Below are 19,829 nucleotides of genomic sequence, written 5' to 3' on the forward strand. Positions count from 1 at the left end.
ACAAATTTTCCACTCATAAATGATTATTTCCTGATAGAATGCAATATGGTTTTGACTGAAAACCACAAGAAATTTAAAAACCTGGATAGAGCATTTGAAGATACAGATTTTCAATGCGCTAAAAAGGGGAACGTGCGGTCAACAAACAATTTACAAGAAAGTGTCTTTAAGTTCAGTCTTGGTCTTTCCATATTTGGAATAGTTGGCAAAAGTCCTGCACAGCCAAATTCATTATACTTGCACAACAGCAGAATAGTCCAATAGTTTCAGCGTTGGCACTAATAAAACCACTCCATCCATCCTCCCTGAAACGTGAGTTTAACTTATGTAATGTGTGACGTCATTACATCTGTAGTGCATAAGCTCTAAATGATGCTTGATTTTTGCAGACAGTAAAGATGTACTTTATTAACAGAACTGAAATGTCATTTGCTTTCCTTATGCGTCATTGATTTTAACGCGCAATGGAAATTTGACAGCAAATTAATTAAGAAAAATGAATAATGAATGATGAGAGAATATGGGACTTAAAGGGGAAACATAAAGGCTTTCAAAGATTCACTGAGCAATATATGCATATCAATAACACTTGTTTGTGCCTAGAGGATCGACTGCGCATCAGATCGCGTGCATAAACACCGGACAGACGCATCAGAGGCTCGCCGCAGGTTCTAGAAGGAGGAGGATGAGGTTCAACCCCAAAACTATAGAATTTTACACTTCTGATGTAACGGGGGAGTTTTGCGCTGCCCTCAGTCTCCGCCAATGGAAATATTTGCAGGGTTTAACACCCATTTTGAGGGGTTTTGTATAAAGCCGGTCTTTGCACCGACTTTATCACTCCATGCACTAATTTACCTGTTAATCTAATTCACCGCCTTGGAGCGTGATTTCTGTAAAGAGCAAGCTTATAAGGTATGTTAAATTGATTATAAACTAGCACATACAATAGACTTATTCATTTAATGTTTTATTTAGGCTATTTATTTAGAAATAGATGCTAATTTAAATCCACATTACTTTCTCTTACATTTGAATATTTGTTTAATCGTCTCACATCAGTGGTATGTTAAATATTAGACAATATTAAAGTTCTGCTGTAATGTTATAATAATAATATAATATAATTTCTTATTATTATGTGATATACTTGTTTTTTATATTTTGCTGTGCAGTTTTTTTTCAATTATTTATGGACATTTATTCTCTGCATTGTAAAACATTATACGAGCAATTAGTGCTGACAACATATGTTTTAGGTCATTATAACTTATTAAGCTAAGTTAATCATGTTCTAACTTAATTTCATAAGTTATGCAAGAAGTTGTAAGTCAGTTTAACATAAATTAAGTTCAGTTGACCCTAAAAATGAAAGGCAACCAGGATTTATTTAGTGTGGTAGCTTAATTTTTTGACGCACTATATAAATATATATATATATATATATATATAAATTCTGCAGCAGCTGTCGATTAAATTTAATCTAACGCAACACAGTTGGCTTTTGCAACCCAGATATATAATGATGTTGTTAGCACGTTTTAAATAAATAACTAAAAGCTGTAGTTATATATTTGCGGAGTTTAATTTATGCACCATTTTTGCCAACAAAGCTTACCTTATCACCGCATGGAAAGCGCTCTTTGCTGCTATAGGGTCATCTTCAGGCCAGTTGGTTAAGAGCATTGGTCTAGTTTTCGCAGGTAGTTTAAAGAGGCTAGTTCACCCCCCAAAAGAAGTGTTTGTTAATTATACACACCCTCTGTGCTTTTTCCTTCAGTAGAACATTAAAATAAGTTTTTTAGCAAAAAATAAAAAATGGTGATTCATAAATGCAATTTTAACGGGTTTTGCACTGACGGAATATTTGTATTTTACAATATTGTCATGGCTTTTAATTATCGGTACTTCATCTACATTCAGCTGCTTTAACAATCTTTTTAATCAATCTTTATTATACCTTTAACCTAGAGAAACGACAAACCGAAAACCTGGAGCCCAAGCATATACTGTTACATAACAATGACATGCGCAGACGAAAACTCGAACTGACACTGTTTACAAGTTTTGAATATAGGCCGATATATTAAATTATCATACTATAACAATAAAATAAATATATAATTTAAAAAAATGTTTAAAATACAAACAGCAGAATGGATCACATCTTAATGTATGCTAAAATATAGTTGGAATTACTTTCAGAACATTTTTTTCCAGCTTATAACCAATCAGAATCCAGCTTTTATAATATATTACAGCTTTATTTAATGTAATTTAGTCTAGTTATTCATGTGTGATCACTTGATGTCAATATTGACATATTTAACTTTCAATATCATATCTTTTATTCTTTAGACATCATCATTCCAAAACGTGCATAGCCAAAAAATAAAATGTCTTTTGTGGTGAAAATGAACGGAGTGCAGAACAACGGTATTCACGGCAATGGCATGAACGGAAGCATCATGAATGGGAATGGCGTGCATCATGTGAGTGTGCGGACCCATGTGAGCGTGAACCCCGCCAAACTGAAGGCTGGCAGCCACAGGCAAAGATGGAACGTCAGACCTTCAGAGATGTCCAAAAAAACACTCAATCCCATCCGAGCCATCGTGGACGGGATGAAACTCACCCCCAACCCAGAGAAACCCATGATTGCGCTATCCATTGGTACGTTTTCAGACTTTTAAATACAACTTAGAGTCAAGAAAATGTTGCCACTTGTGAAAATAGTTACAATACACTATATTAAAGCCATATGGTTAATTATTTTAATGTTGGAACTCTCTCTCTCACACACACACACTATGCAGTAGCAGAGTAATAAAACACAAACACATACAAACGTTGTACCTGCTGCATGTATTTTGTTATATATTTAGTAATCTAGTCGGTATTATAGTGTTACTTTGCTTGTTTATGTATTACTTTATCATTATTATTATTTACATGAAACTAGAAAGTGTAGTATTTAATTGCTGTAGTTTGCAGCTTTACAATTCATTTTACACTGCATTTAAGTTTCTTAATTTTATGTAATGCTTCATGTTTTCTATTAAAATCTCAAAATGAGACCTGCAATACCTTTAATGTAAACCTTTAAATGCAAATGTCGTTTTTGGGCTGTTTTTCACCAGGTGACCCTACAGTGTTTGGGAACTTGCCAACAGACGACGCTGTTTTGCATGCAATGAAAGATGCAATAGATTCCCACAAATACAATGGATATGCTCCCTCTGTTGGTGAGATTGAGTTTCTCTGAAGATTAAATGCTGAAATATGTAGTAGAAAAGTATTAAACAACACTGCAATACTTTAATTTCATCCTGATAAAATGCGTATTAAGATTTTCCTCTTTATGAAAATGTGTCTTTGTAAATACCTTCAACAGGTTATCAAAAGAGCAGAGAAGCTGTGGCAAACTTCTACAGCTGTCCAGAAGCTCCGCTGGAAGGGAAGGTGTGTCACATACATTGTGATTAATTAAATAAGTAAATTTTACAAATAGTTTATATAGTTTTAATGATGATGTGAGTAAAGTTTTTTTTTTTCTATAAACCTGTAGGATGTGATCTTGGCCAGTGGTTGTAGTCAGGCAATAGAGCTGGCCATCAGCGTGTTGTGTAACCCAGGAGACAATATCCTAGTTCCACGTCCAGGATTTTCCCTCTATAAGACACTGGCAGTGTCTATGGGCATCCAAGTGAAGCACTACAATCTGCTGGTGAGTAAATCACAGATTACATGAATACAAGAGTGCAAAACAAGCAATAAATGAAAACAAAGTGTAAACAGTTTTAATTAAATGAAGAATGATTAACCCAAAAGTGCGTTTAGAAGGACCTTAGTGTCACCACAACTTTAGGAAAAAATATGCAAATTGCTGTTTTTAAGCATGAGAACAAAAGGGGTGGGAAGAGGTTGTTCTGCATGGATAAAGTGGATGGTCTAGACTAGACAGTGAATGGGGAAAACTGCTACAACATTCCAGTATGGGGCACATCTGGGACAAATAAATAGAAGAAAAAACTTACACCACATGCTATTACCACTTTAGAGTGGACAGATAAACGCACAAAACAGTATTTACTTTGATGATAAAGTGTTACACATTCCAACACATCTCAGGTAAAGAAATTGTTTGTGCATGTTCATATTGGGATGCATTTATATTTAATATAATTCTCTTTAGCAAGTTTATAATAAGTAAGCTTTTGAATACAGTAGATATCAAGTTTTGAAGGTAAAATCTACATTACTTTTTTCCATAGATGTAGGGAAATTTATATTATTGTTATGCAATTCCTGTCAAACACACCTGATATTTTCAGATCAGCTCACTTTCATTAAAGGGCACCTATAATGAAAATCAACTTTTGTGAACTGTTTGGACAGAACTGTATGTATACAGAACTGTATGTGTGTCCACTATATAGTGTGTCCACTGTCATATTGGAGAGATAGAAACACAAGTCACTTTTAAAAAATGTACTGATTTTAAAATAGGACCTAAATCCCTGTGATTTTGAGGCCCACCGCAACGTGACGTAGGAGTGTGGTTTTCCCCGCCTATCGATTGATTGACAGGCGCCATGATTTTATAATAACATGTATACACATGTCCACAGAACATTTTTTGCAAATAAACTGGGATTAAGAACTGTTACAAGCGTCTGTGATCAGCTGCACCTCAAACAGAGCATGTTTGTAATAAAGACAGTAAAATTGCAATATAATACTTAACCGCTATAATCACCACGACCACATGGTGTCAGTAAACGTGCATATGTGTGTTTGTGTGTACTGCAAACTGCATTTGTGTGACTCATCATTTCAGAAAGGCTTGAATAAACTCCACCACAAATACATCAAATAAACTTACTTGGTATTTTTGACCCTTTATTTTAGCCTAATTCGTGTCTGTTTCTATCACTGACTGCTGTTTATCTTACGTAATGTATGAGAAGCAGACATCCACATGGGAACAGTGGGCAAGGAGAAGCAGCTCATTTGGATTTAAAGCCACAGGCTACAAAAACAGCTACATTTTCATCAGACACCAAAATGGGCAGATTCTAGATTATAAATATTCTGATGGGTATTTTAAGCTGAAACTTTATAGACACATTCTGACGACACCAAAGGCTTATCTTAAAGGGGTAACATAGGTGTTCTCTAAAGCCATATTTCACCCAAATATGAGGCGTTACCCACTATTTTAACTCGCCCTGTTGTGAGTTGTGTACCCAAGCGGTTCCAAACCTTTATGAGTTTCTTTCTTCTGCTGAACACAAGATATGTTGCAGAAAGCTGAAAACCTGTAACCACTGATGTCCATAGTAGGAAAAACAAATCCTGCGGAAGTCTATGGAATGTTTACTGATTTCCAACATTTACCACATTATTTTGTGTTTATCATAAGAAACTCTTAAAGGTTTAAAACAAGTGAAATTATGATAAATGTGAACGACATCCTATGCTCTAAAAATGCTTGACTAACTTTCACCTCATAAATGATTCCTATGGAAAATATCCTTCCTGAACTATCATCACTGCCTGAAATTCACACTTGTCAAATGACTGTGACTGTATCTAAGATGAATATCTTCTCACCTTTGATTCGTTTAGCCTGAGAAGTCCTGGGAGATTGATCTTCAGCATCTGGAGAGTCTGATCGATAACAAAACTGCCTGTCTGATTGTCAACAACCCATCTAATCCATGCGGCTCTGTGTTTACCAAAGAACACCAACAGAAGATCATTTCTGGTGAATGCACTGATTAACTCTAATTAATAACATATCAAAAATGTTTATCCCTGTAATATCAAACTGCTAACATTTGATGTGTTCTAGTGGCATCAAGAAACTGCATCCCTATACTTGCTGATGAGATCTATGGAGACATGGTGAGCTCATACCAAATGCAACAACTTCTGTATACTTGCATTTACAGTCCTATAGCAGTATGTATAGTCCTAACTCCCTAAATCTTCAACCATCATTGATGCGGCACTCACAAGGTCAAGTAGACCACGTCTTCTCACAGTGGTCCCTAATAGAGTTCACACTCTTAGCTCACCTTTGACCCTTGTTAAATGATTCGACTGAGCCTAGGTTGCTTAAAGACGCTCAACCACAGCAACTTTAGTACGGTCTTAAAATTAAAGCTTTTTATTGTTGGATCTATGTTTGTATATCTATTTATATACAAAAAATAGGCGGTTGATTCCGCTGTAGTGACCCCTGATGAATGAAGGGACTAAGCCGAAGGAAAATGAATGAACGATACTAAGAAAAGAGATGTGTTTTTAAAGACTGAATCGCTGTAAGATTCATTGTTGATTAGGGAATCAATCATTGCTTTTGGAACTCCCCTTTTGGAAGCTGTATGGAACTAGGGAATTAGGGAACATCTTTGTGTTGGGTAGCATGTGTTTTCCTGGCTCAGCTCAGCTTCGACCAGCAGTGGAAACCACATCAGCACTGGAGGGATTAGAGTCTGTGTGTGGTGAATGGAGGATTGGCAGCATTTAGGTCATGAAGGACAGTGAAGATCGAGTTGGGTGCAACAGGTCCACAACTCTCGATAGAAGTGGCTAAGTAAATTTGGAAAGTGGAACATGGTGCTTTTTTCGCCTTGGTATACTCAAAAAATGAAATAAAATAAAATACGAAGTTTGGGAAGCTCCTAAACTTGAGTCAACCAATGCTCAACTTGTAGAATGGACATACTGTAGTCGGTGAAGTTGATATGTGTTTATATCATACCCCCGTCAAAAATGTGCTAAGTTCAATCTTGGATTTTTAAGATGACATTAACGTAAACTTGTTGCAAAACGTTTGATGAGAAAACTGAAAAGGTTTTTTATATAGAACCACTGCAAGTTATATTAAATCAAATCAAATATAAAAAACTTTACCAAGGAGAATACCATTCACCATAATGGTGACTAGAAACAACTTCACAACCTGATACATTAAAAAACACTATGTGGAGGTAAAATGTGTTACATCTACATGTAACTAGCAGCTCTCTTGCCCCATCTATTTCAACTATTAGTCCTGCCGGTAATCTGAAGAATTTGTTTAAATAGGCGAACACAGCAGCATGGACATAGGCAATGTGTCTGAAGGGCAATGAAGTAAACTGATAAATGACAAAGTCCGCCATTCTCCAATTCTTCTACAGCTCTCCCAACAAAAATGCTTCCTGCAAACCAACAGCTTTGCTGTATCGGCCATGACAGAATTGCAGGGAAAACATGCAACAATTGGGTCTCGCAGCTTGGCAGGTCTGCTTTGCCTTCGGAAAGCACGTGCTGTCATGAATAATGAAGAAGCAGGGTCTTAATAAATAATAGTGAGAAGCCGACGCGTCATCACTTCACTAGCAGATTTGCATAATGTCACCGATTTTAATCCCTCCTCAAAAATAATTTTAAACCCGGAAGATGAAATTAGCTGACAAAAGCCCAAAATTATTACGTTTTCCCCACAATTAAAGCTGACAGGTGCTATCATTGTCTTAACTGATGCACAACACACAAAAATCTCTTATAATTTCAGAACCTTTAAGTCTAGTAATGTACATCTAAATGGTTGTTCTTACAGAATAAAGTCAGGCAGGCTTATTAGTTTCAGCAGTTGTAATCAGGGAATAGCATACCTTGGAATGACTTGACTAGCCAAGCAGAATCAAGTATTCCAGAGCTGTGTAATAATCATAAATAACCAATACTCATATTATTATAAAGATGCAGACACATTTATAAATAAATTTAGTCTGACAAAATGGAAGGAGGCGGTCTGACATGTTTGTTGTTAGCCGACTGTAAATGGTTTCAGTGCGCCTCAGTGACTAAGCAGTTTTCATGGCACGTGTTTGTAGTTAGTGCATGCATGAATGTGACGCATTGGAGGTGATGTAGAAGGCAGGGAGAGACACTGGCCCCTCGTTTCATTGCAGGTAGCATGTTGACTCACTGGATGTTTTTGAGCTCCATCTGGTACAGTACTGAGCACCGCATGTGGCCTTTCTGGCTGGATCCAGTTAAAACGACAGCAACAAAACATACTTCCACGTTTGAGCTTGTGTAATAGAGCCAGCATCGCAAATTGCAGCATCTTAGCCAATCGGAGATGGGGCGGATCCATCGAGCAGACATGAAGCCATAATCGTAATTAGAGCCAGGCGGACAACCACAAAACAGCTTCAAGGAAGGAACTCTTTCTCTGAATACTTCTGTAACTTTCTCATACCCCCCTTTCCAAACTTCTATTATGGTTTTCTTGCTCCTCTATCCAGTGAATGCTTAAGAGTGTGTAAAAGATTCTAGAATGCAACTAAGATAGAACACAAAAAAAGTGTTGAAATCCAAGAGGGAGGCAATCTTATTCTATTATTGATGCTATACTGAGAAAATAAATACTTTGTTACTTAGTTTTTGTTTTGTTTCTAGTCTAATTATCTAAAAACTTTTAAATAAAGAAGCATTTTCTAGACAAGTAAAACTAAAAGATAATCAAAATTACCATAACAAATTATTCCACCTATAACCTAGGACTGGGCGATTTGGTCTGAAATCTCGATTAAATATCTTGATTAATTGAACATTTTAACTCGATTATTAAAATATTATTTTATTCAATTAATTTTTGTTTTTGCCCCCATAGTTCAGTGACAAGATTTGCACAGTAAATATGCTCACATGTTTCAAGTGAGAGATTTTGTGGATTACTTGATATTAAAATAATTAATGTAAACACACACTATCTACGATTATTTATTAAACATCAATGCTGAACTCACTGCGCCATCCACCGTCGTCACCGCTACCAAACTACCAATCACAAAGCTTGCGCTATGAATCATTGTGACGTATAAGTAAATTTTTTTTAACCTACTTAAACCTACATAACTAAACTACAATGTCATTAATTTCCCACCTAATCCTAACAAAAATTCTAACTAACTATTCCTAGTCTTCATGGGCTACCATTAGTCAAGCCCCTTAAAGCACCCAAATTCTGCTGGCGCGGAACTGAACAAATAGTTCAGAACTAACCCACGGCAGTGCATTTGACCCAGAAGCCGAACAAAATTAATAAACAAAAATAAAAAATTAAAAATTAAAAATAAAAAATAAAAAATGCAATGCACTGCTACCCCCTAACCGGGAAAAATATACAATTACACAATTTTAAACCACAAGAACTTAACTTTTCCTAGTGGCCAAGCCAAAGCTCCAACAAATACTTTCGCCTCCTGGTCTCTCCTACCTAATTACTTAAGCAAATAAAGTTTAATGTAAACCAAATCAAATCAATTTACATTGGATGAGCCCCAATGTTATACCTGACTCAAAGATGTAACATTAGGAAGACGACACGGCGTCACGGTGGCACAATCGCCTCACAGCAAGAAGGTCAGTGCTTCGAGCCTCGGCTGGGTCAGTTGGCATTTCTGTGTGGAGTTTGCATGTTTTCATGTTCGCATGGCTTTCTTCCAGGTGCTCCGGTTTCCCCAAAAGTCGTGGTATAGGTGAATTAGGTAAGCTAAATTGGCCATAGTGTACGTTATTCGTACGTAGTGTACGATGGAGTGTGTATGGATGTTCGCAGTGATGGGTTGCAGCTGGAAGGGCATCTGTTGCATAAAACATATGCTGGATAAGTTGGCGGTTCATTCCACCCCAGATTAAAAAAGGGACTAAGCCGAAAAGAAAATGAATGAATGAACAATCTAAAATAACACAATCAAAACATCAGTATCAGTATGTTCAATCAGTGTGAAAAGCAAGTGAATGGATGCTGTAAGTGTTGTCAGTGCTAGTGTATGGATGCAAAACAAAACATAAAGCCCAAATTGGAGCGCAGCTCTGGCCAACTGCCCAAACAATGAATGAACAGCGGCCCTGACAAACTCTCTCACTGCGTCTAAATAAAGGCAATGACGAGCATCAGGTGCGCTGAAGGCATGCCCCAACCTACAACAGACAAAACATACAAAAAACAGAAACCAACACAACGCAGTCCTAACACATATTGTCTTGTTTTCAAGAGTTCACACTTAGCTGATGATTGATTATAAGCAAGTTTGGCATGCTGTCTCGGGAGAGAGCCCTAAGCTCGAAGGTTCTTGAGCCCTGGGCTCCCTCCCATTTGGAGGAAGAGAGGGGAGCCTTGAGCTCAGGTAGATCTCGACAACTCCCCTTTGATAAGAGCTGATGACTAAAAATTGAATGCTATTAAAAGATATGCTGCATTATGAGAGATTACCTGTATTGCAAATTTAGATTTATCAATTTACTTGTTGTGCATGTTTTTGGAATGTGGGAGGAAACCGGAGGACCCGGGAAAAACCCCCGCAAGCACTGGAAGAACATGCAAACTACACACAGAAACAACCACCGGCCTGTTAAAGGACTAGAACCGGTGACGTTCTTGCTGTGAGGCGACAGTGCTAGTCACTGGGCCACCGTGCTGCCCTATGGAGGGAAAGGTGAAAAGGTAGGGGTGGAAGGGGGGATTCTTCAAATCGAAGATGACTGTAGTGAAAAAACCCTGGCTCTTTATAGTGGGTTAGGAATGGCCTGATTTGGTGGATCATGCATGCTAATGCAGAACCAGCCGTATTCAATTATAATCACAAGCTCCTCTCGAAATTAGTTTATGAATAAACTAAACTTAAGAAATAATATGCCAAAATTAAGTTTTTCTTAAGCTGCTAGTGGGGTAAGCAAAATAACCTCAAATATTCAAAAATAATCTCAAAGCTAAAAACAGTATGTTTTACTAGAAAATGCTTCTTGATTTAAGAATTTTTAGATTTTTGAACTAGAAACAAGACAAAAACTCAAAGCTCAGAAAAAAAATTGCATTTCAAAAGAAAACAGTTAGGTTTAAAAAAAAAAACAGTCACGTTAATGTATAATACTATTCCTTAATATTAATGTTTTCACACTATTATTATTAGGCTTGGAGAGCATAACAGACTTAAAAAATAATAATAAATTGTTACCCCAGATTTGTAAGAGTCTCCATATTTACTTTGATGCATCTGTCATTCTGCAGGTGTTTCCTGGTTGTGATTTTCGGGCTTTGGCACCTCTCAGCAGTGACGTGCCCATCCTATCCTGTGGCGGTCTGGCCAAGCGCTGGTTGGTGCCTGGCTGGAGGATGGGCTGGATCCTCATCCATGATCGCAACAACATATTTGGATCCGGAGTAAGTATTATCCTCATACCTGCAGCAGGAAAAGAAGCATGCAAGCACTAATAACCAATAATGCCAACAATGCAAACATTCTCTGTAGATTCGAGAGGGTCTTGTGAAACTAAGCCAGCGGATTTTGGGACCCTGTACTGTGGTTCAGGGGGCATTAGAGAGCATTTTGAATGAGACGCCACCAGAGTTCTACCAAAGCACCATCAGCTTCCTTAAGGTAAGAGGAAACTCACAGGGAAACAAAAAGCGAGTAGATTTAGCATCTGATCTTTATGGTAACACTATTCTTCTGGTCTTTAGTCAAACTCAGAGATATGTTTCTCAGAGTTGTCAACCGTTTCCGGCCTGAATCCAGTGATGCCGTCAGGAGCCATGTACATTATGGTGAGTCTGATACATGAATGATTTTATTCAATTAAATTCAATTCATTTTTATTTCTATAGCGATTTTTCAATGTAGATTGTGTCAAAGCAGATTAACATAGAACATGGTATATTGAAACTGTCAGTCCAGTTTTCAGAGTTTAAGTTCAGTTTAGTTCAGTTCAGTGTGGTTTAAATTTTACTGATGAAAGTCCAAACACTGAGGAGCAAATCTAGCTCCACAAGTCCTAAACCAAGCAAGCCAATGGCGACAGTGGCGAGAAACAAAGTTCACCAATTGACGAAAGAAATGTTATGAAGATAATGGTGGCTAAAAACTTCAAGCATTCTTTTATGAACTAAAATTTAAAGGTGTAGCTTACCCTAAATGCTCATCATTTATTCTTTAACAAAATGTATGTAGAATGTTTTTAAATGTTTGATTCTGGCTTTCAACAATTACACTGTAAAACCCAAAAACGTTAAGGTAACTCAAACCGTTTGAGAAAACCGATTGCAGGGGTGCTCAATCCCGTTCCTGGAGATCTACCCTCCTGCAGATTTCAGTTGCTACCCATATCAAACACACCTGAACCAATTAATTAGGACCAGAACACCACTTGATAATTACAGGCAGGTGTGTTTGATATGGGTAGCAACTGAAATCTGCAGGAAGGTAGATCTCCAGGAACAGGATTGAGCACCCCTGACCGATTGCAATAAACCATTTAAGTTCAAAAACTAATCTTAATGAGTACTGTGAACTTAATCCATTTGAGTAAACAAAGCCATTTGAGCACAGTAAATTAATGAGTTAAATTAATAACTCAATTAATGAAGAGAACTCAAACCAACTGAGTACTATAAAGTACTTTGAGCTTACTCCATTTAAGTTGAAGTAATGAGGTATTTAATTAACTCATTACCTTCAACACTGGGTTCAATAGTCTTTTCAAATAAGTAGAATTAACTTTCAGTCAATTTGGAGTTAACTACACTCATTTAATTTGATAAAGTTGACTGTTGAGTTTTACAGTGTATGAAAACACAACTCCGCACCCCCTTCCTTGCATTTAAAGTGATGCACAAATACAAATATATTTAAATACTGTATACATCATCATACAAACAGTAATACAGACAGTTATGAATGAAATGAACGCAATCTGTCAGCACAATAATGAAATGCTTTGTGCACTTACAGTGACATTTATTTACTTACAGTGACATTTTAATTAAACAAAAAAAAAACTTACTTCATTCAATTGTTGTATATTAGGCCATTATTTATTGTAGCCCAAAATAGTCTTTTTTTAATACAGAGATTATTTGTAACTTCCTTGTTTAATTATATTACTTTTTATACCAAAGATGCCCAAACTAGGGTTTGTGGGCCAAAGTTGGCGCATTATAACCTTTAATTTGGCCCACCAACTAAACAGAGAGGAGAAGGACAAATGATGGGGAAGGGGGGTTAAATCCCTCAAACAGAGATCATCATTTCTAATTTTACATAACCTTTTGTTTGCTTGTTTAATTGTTGAGCTATAGAAAAAAAAAGTAAAACTGAAATTAAATGTTTTAATTAATTGTGAATTACTCAGATTTTTTAAAGGGTCATGAAACCCTGAAACACATTTTTTTCAGATGTTGACAGATATATATGTGTGGCACGTTGCTAAAACACTATTAGAATGCATAAATTTCGGTGTCTAGTATGGGGGTGTTCATACTCGGTCCTGGAGGGCCGGTGTCCTCCATATTTTAGTTCCAACCTGAATTAAACACATCTGAATAAGCTAATCAAGCTCTTTCTAGGTAAACTAGAACATTCCTTGGAGGTGTGTTAAAGGAAGTAGGAGCTAAACTATGCAGGACACTGGCGCTTCAGGACCGAGTTTGGACACCCCTGTACATGTAAAAAAAAAAAAAAAAGAATTTTGGGTTATAAATGAGATTGTCTATGGTTTTATTGTCAGAATTACATTATAAAATGTACAATATATCTAATCATTGATATATGATTAATGTATTTTTTCTATATATTTTTTTATTTTATTAAATTAGGAAGTTAATGTTATACACTTTGGTATATTTAGCTTCGGCCAACCATCTTCAATCAAGTTTGGATTTTGGCCCTTCATAAGAGAAAGTTTGGGGACCCCTGATTTAAACTCACTGTTGTTTGTTGAAACTGCCCTGAGATAACAGATAAGGTTTGGGGGTCATTTTGGGTTATGTTAAAGCACTGAAAGAGGCCTTAAGCAAATAGTTTAGTTTAGGGCCCCTAGAGTTCTAAACTGGCTTCGCCCTTACAATGAGATAATCGGCTTTTTCTGTGGTGATTTGCATTAGTTTAAATTGTGTGCTCCTGAGCGTGTCAAAAAATGTTGGAACACATGCCTTGACTTAGATTCTCATTCTCAATTGTGACAAAACAGATTATCAGAAAATAAAAATCATATGGTGGGAATTTTACTCTACCGAAGTTTTTTTCATAAGGAACTTTGAAAACAACAAACCTGCATAATGCACGTCAGGCCAGTAGATGGTGATGTCACTTTATAAATAAATACTATGCAACTGCACACACACTGTATGGTCTGGTAGTCCATCATGTTTTGTCATCAAATACTCGCCTATAGACTAAACACGTAATCCAGACATTTAAATTTCAAATTTAAATTTTTTTAATTTAAACAAAGACAGTATCGTCAAATTTTTTAATTTTGAAACCTGTTTGCCATAGTAGTTCAAAGGTTTTTGTAAATGCATTCTCACATGCTCACACAAAACTCAGTAGAGTTCAATTTATAAATGAATTGGTCACAATGTGTTTACTAAAATGAACTAATAATGAACAATACTTGAAGAGTTCAGATCCAAAAGACTCTAAAGGCCATCTGAAATGTTCCTATTCTCATTTTTTCTCAGCCTCCTGTGTATTCGGTTATTTTACTTTTACGGCAGTAAATTATTATTATTTTTTGTACTTAATATGAAATAACTGAACATAAGCATACAGTAGGAGGCTGAAAAACATTTCAGACAGCACTTTTTTGGTTTTTGTGCGCATTTTTATAATCCAAATTCATGCTTGTTAACATAAGTTAATGTATTCTGTCAGTTAACATGAATTAACAATAAACAACTTTATTTTTTATTAATAAATGTTAACAAACACTGTATGAATAAATACTGTAACAGATGTACAGTACATTTGTTGTTCATTTTAGTAAATACATTAACATTAACCAATACAACCTTATTACAAAGTGTCACTTATGAATAGTTCAGGCAACACTGTAAACAATATCCGTAAATTAGCAGTTTTCTTTACTTTGGGATTCATGTTTTCATTTTCCCTTTTATTTATGTGTATAAATTGCATTTCGGGACCCTTGATCTTTCTTCCAACAGTTTTTAACCTTCAAAAGTTTGAAAAAGTGACTTTTATTAATACTTTTAATAATTTAAAGTCATATATTGTCTGGGTTGGTGTTGTATATTACTGTACAAAATCCTTGTAATAAACATTTTCTGTTATTTTACAGACTTATTTCTCTATGCATATACTTTATTATACAATATTTTATTTCAAACTACTAAAACATAAAAAAAGTCACTTTGTTAAACTGTAGACTTGAAATTTCAACATCAAAAGTTGACAGAGCAGAAATTATGGAGTCAATCTAGGGCCAAAATGGAGGCAGGTCCTGGCCTGCTGTAGGCCATACTCACACTATGTACAGTTGCCTCGAACCGGGCCAAAGCACGCTTGTCCCCCCTCCCGTCTCCCCTGACGGCCCGCACTCACACTACAATTGGGCCTGGGCACACTTACGTCATTGATGCTGCGCTGTTCAGTAAGCGCTCTTGCTCAGCACAGTGGAGATTTCTCTAGTTATATTGTTTGTCGTTTGATATGCAGTGACATGGAGTCAAATATTTTGCCAAACAGTCCTTAGGGATGCGGTGACACGCAGTCAGATATTTCAGTGAACAGATCCGCCACTTTTGGCGCTCATAAACGATCATAAAGCCCATGTGCTGCAGGAATGAGGAGGTTTGCTGAAGGTGCCTAGTTGTCGTGCAGTGAGGGGTTTGCGTGTTTAATAAACTACGGCAGTTTGTGTTCATTGAACAGTAAGAATGATTAATAAATCAATATGAAACAGCCCCTTAAAAGTCACGTCTTGCTTTCAAAGCCCAAGTGAACCGCCCTCAGGCCCACCTCCTCCAACCGGGCCAGGGCCGGCCAAGTGAACCGTGCCTGAGTCCGATTCAGCACCCTCACACTTTTCAAACGATCCAGGAAACCAGCCTGGGCACGGTACGGATAGCATAGTGTGAGTTGGCCCGTAAACGCCCAAGTTTTGACTCCGCTCCCTAGTCAAATCAGGGCCACAAAGTGAAACGTGCAGAAACATGAAGAGCAAAGTGAAAACAGCATCGCAAACTCACGGCTGACTGAGAAGCAATTCAAAAAGAGCATTGCAATTGACTGGACGGGTTTTGTAAAGGCGATGCTATAAATAATGTTTTCAAATATATCGTTTTTTTTTTTTTCTTAATAGCAAATTTTTTTGCACTGCTTGATTTTAATTTGCAGTTCTTTTTTGTTTGCAAATTTCACTTTTATTTCTAAAAACGTAATTTTCCCTTTGCAGTTCTTTATTTTTGTTAGCAAAATAAATGTTTATTTCTCAAAAAATTATTTTGGCTTTGCGATTTTTGAATATTTGCATTTATTTATTTATTTATTTTTTCTCAATATTTCATTTTTTGTTTGCAAATTTTTATTTTTATTTTGCAAGAATATATGGCCCTAGATTGACTCCAGAGGAGATCAACATGCCATTATGCAATTCACAACCATAAATGAGTGAAAAACACTTGTGAATCATAAAATACAGAAACTGTTAACAGATATTTTTAGACTCAGTAAAAGCTCAAACTCAAACTAACAGAACTTTCTAAAACATCTTGAGCACAAGTAAATGTCAATATATTAATTTATGGGTGAACTATCCCTTTAAATGGCCTGATAGACACATAATCATCCTTGGCGTGTTTGCTCATCAGGATGTCCATATTAAGAAGTGAGCATGTTTGCAAAAAGTGCAAAGTTGCAAGGTAGCAGAGGGTAAATGCATTTTCTGCTGGCTCATTCTCAGGTGGGGATCGAGATGGAGCATTTCCCAGAATTCCAGAATGATGTGGAGTTCACTGAACGGCTGGTCACTGAGCAATCTGTGTTCTGTTTACCCGCTACGGTGAGTTATTCATGTCCCTAGCTCACCTTAGTCTGTGACACATTTTCACTTGTTTGCCACAGATATACTGACTGCATTCTGACCTTCATGTGGTTTCTCTCTTCAGGCATTTGAATACCCAAACTACTTCCGAATTGTAGTGACAGTCCCGGAGGAGATGATGATCGAGGCATGTATTCGCATCAGAGAATTTTGCGCACGTCACTATCGACCTAGGAGCCAAGACAGTCACGAACTGGACCAGTGAGAAGATAAAAAGAGACAGAAAAGGGAAGAATAAAAGATGAAAGTCTGATGAAAGCGATGCATGAAGCTGCAGAAAGACGGAAAGTTGTGCATTACATGGGACAACGACACATTTTCCCTTTCAGGAAACTCACAGTTCTATGCAAATATCATATTTATATTTTTATATGAGTTAGTATTATATTGATATTGTATGAGTACTTGTAGTCTTCTTTTTCTTACACTGTATTGGGCATTGTGGAAAGTTTGGAAACATTGGCTTTGTCCAAAAAAGGCCAATTTGTGTATAACCTGCATGATGTGAAGTATTTATCTACATGTAATCCTGTTTTCGGAATAGTCCATTTTGTAGTATGTTTAATTAGCATCTGTTTAATTTGCATGCTCAACAAAAAGAGACAAAATGACATGTATAGCACCTATATGCTATCTAATGCTCCTTAAATTTTTATTTTGAGTTGTTACATCCCACCCCCCAACCCGAAAAAGCTATTTAAATAAAAGTGTATCAAGATTTTTAAAAGTCTTTTTATTCTTGCTGGTGCAAACTTGTTAATTTAGGAGAAAAAAAGTATTGAACACGTCATCATTTTTTTTCAGAAAACATATTTCTAAAGATGCCGTTGACTTGAAAATTTCCCCGGATGTTGGTAACAACCAAACAAATCCATATACCCAAAGAAACCAGATCTAATTAGTTTACAAATTAAGGTATGCATGATAAAAATCTAATTAAACAGGGAAAAAGTATGGAACACGTGAAGAAAGGGAGGTGTAGAAAGGCAGTTAAAATCTCTCTTCAGCAAGCCTCTGCCCTTCATCACTGTAAACTAATATTCACTGCTTCATGAAACCAAGGTAAACGATGAAACCAAGGTGGACATTTCAGCAAGATAAAGATCCAAAATACAGTCAAGGAAAAGCTCAAATGGTTTCAGAGAAAGAAAATCAAGCTCTAGAATGGCTCAGCCAATCACCTGACTTGAAACCAACAAAAAATACAAATTAAAGATCAGATTTGATAGACGAGACCCACAGAACCATCAAGCTTTTTACACTTGAAGTCTGTAAAAAAAATCACACCTGAGCAACTCATTTGACTCCAATCTCCATATGAGAGGCATCTTTAGCTGCCATCATTCAAATAACTTTTTATATAAAGTATTAAACACATTTCAGTACTTCAGTACTTACTTTTTGTGTCACTCCATTATTATTACACATAACTCATTTTTCTGAATCTTCTGGGCTTTTAGCTAAATCTGGTTTAATTCCATGTTCACAGCTCCTTTAGAAATATTATATAATTAGTTACTAGTAATGTCTCTTGTTCCTCTTTATCTTTTGTGTACATGACTCACTTTTTGTAAAAAAAAAAATAATTAAAAAGAATTATGTTGATAGTGTAAAACTGTCATAATTATAAGTAAAACGACTATTAGATCAAAACAAATGAACAGCTTTAATATTCAATTGTATTTTATAACTAAAGTTTTTAGTCTTTTAATTTATGAATATAAAAAATTAAAAATGTAATTGCATGTGAGTATCGATTATCTATGCATGTAACGCACACACACACACACACACACACACACACACACACACACACACACACACACATATATATATATATATATATATATATATATATATATATATATATATATATATATATATATATATATGTAACATTATTTTGTGTTAATATGCTGACATCTAGTGTTTGAAGTATGAATTGCAGAATAAAAGTACCTCAGTGGCATCGAGGAACAATGTTTTACGTTTGCATTTTATTTGATAAAATACAGTAGAAATTCTTGAAAATGTCTTTACCTTAGTTTTGATCAATTTAATTCATCCCTGACAAATACAAGTTATTTATTTATTTATTCAAATACATGACTTAACACAAACTTGTCAATTGATTTTTGCAAAATAATAGTGCAATAAAAAATGGACCTAAAAGAATTTGATTAACTATAGGTTATGAATGTCAATTTCGACTAATTATAAATATATATATATATTACACACACAAACAAACACACACACACACACACACACACACACACACACACACACACACACATACAGTATTTTTGTCTCTTGTTCCCCTTTATCTTTTATGTGCAAGATTTAATTTTTGTAATAAAAAAATTATGTTTGATAGTGTAAAACTGTCATAACTAAAAGTAAGAAAACTATTAGATCAATACAAAAGTAAAAGTTTATTATACAATTTTATTTTATAACTAATTTTTTTATTTTTTTAGTCATCACATTTTTAGAAAATGTGTTATGTGAAATGTGAGTCTATCTCCCTATGTCTCAGACTATATGATATGTCTATATATGTAATATGCACACATTTTATTTCTATATAAAAATGTAAAATTGTTGTGTCTATATGCTGACATCTAGTGTTTAAAGCATAAATTGCAGAATAAAAGTACCTCAAGTGGTAATAACGAGGAACATTGTTTTGTTTGCATTTATTTGATAACATACAGTAAAAACAGCATTATCATGAAACCGTCTTCAATTACATTTTTTATCAATTTAATGCATCCATGCTAATTAAAGGTTTTATTTAATTATATATTTATTCAATTATCCATTCATTTAAAGACATGACTTTACCCAGCTTTCCAATTGTTTTTCACAACATAATAAAGTGTATTAATACGAAATATTTGGGTATCAAATCAACA

At 35.6% G+C, this 19,829-nt stretch overlaps 1 protein-coding gene across 1 annotated transcript; it reads left to right on the top strand.

Moving 5' to 3' along the window:
* The first annotated feature begins 852 nt into the window (after window positions 1-852).
* tat (tyrosine aminotransferase) lies at window positions 853-17,638 on the top strand. The gene is given in 12 exon segments (NM_001077554.3): window positions 853-915; window positions 2,359-2,673; window positions 3,141-3,245; window positions 3,395-3,462; window positions 3,569-3,727; window positions 5,632-5,770; window positions 5,858-5,910; window positions 11,078-11,230; window positions 11,319-11,447; window positions 11,531-11,614; window positions 16,771-16,869; window positions 16,976-17,638. Coding segments are annotated over 11 exon segments (1,407 nt in total). The 5' UTR covers window positions 853-915; window positions 2,359-2,396; the 3' UTR covers window positions 17,117-17,638.
* The last annotated feature ends 2,191 nt before the right edge of the window (window positions 17,639-19,829 follow it).

This window comes from Danio rerio, chromosome 18, assembly GCF_052040795.2.
Source record: "Danio rerio strain M-AB ecotype USA chromosome 18, GRCz13ab, whole genome shotgun sequence".
Classification (NCBI taxonomy): Eukaryota; Metazoa; Chordata; class Actinopteri; order Cypriniformes; family Danionidae; genus Danio; species Danio rerio.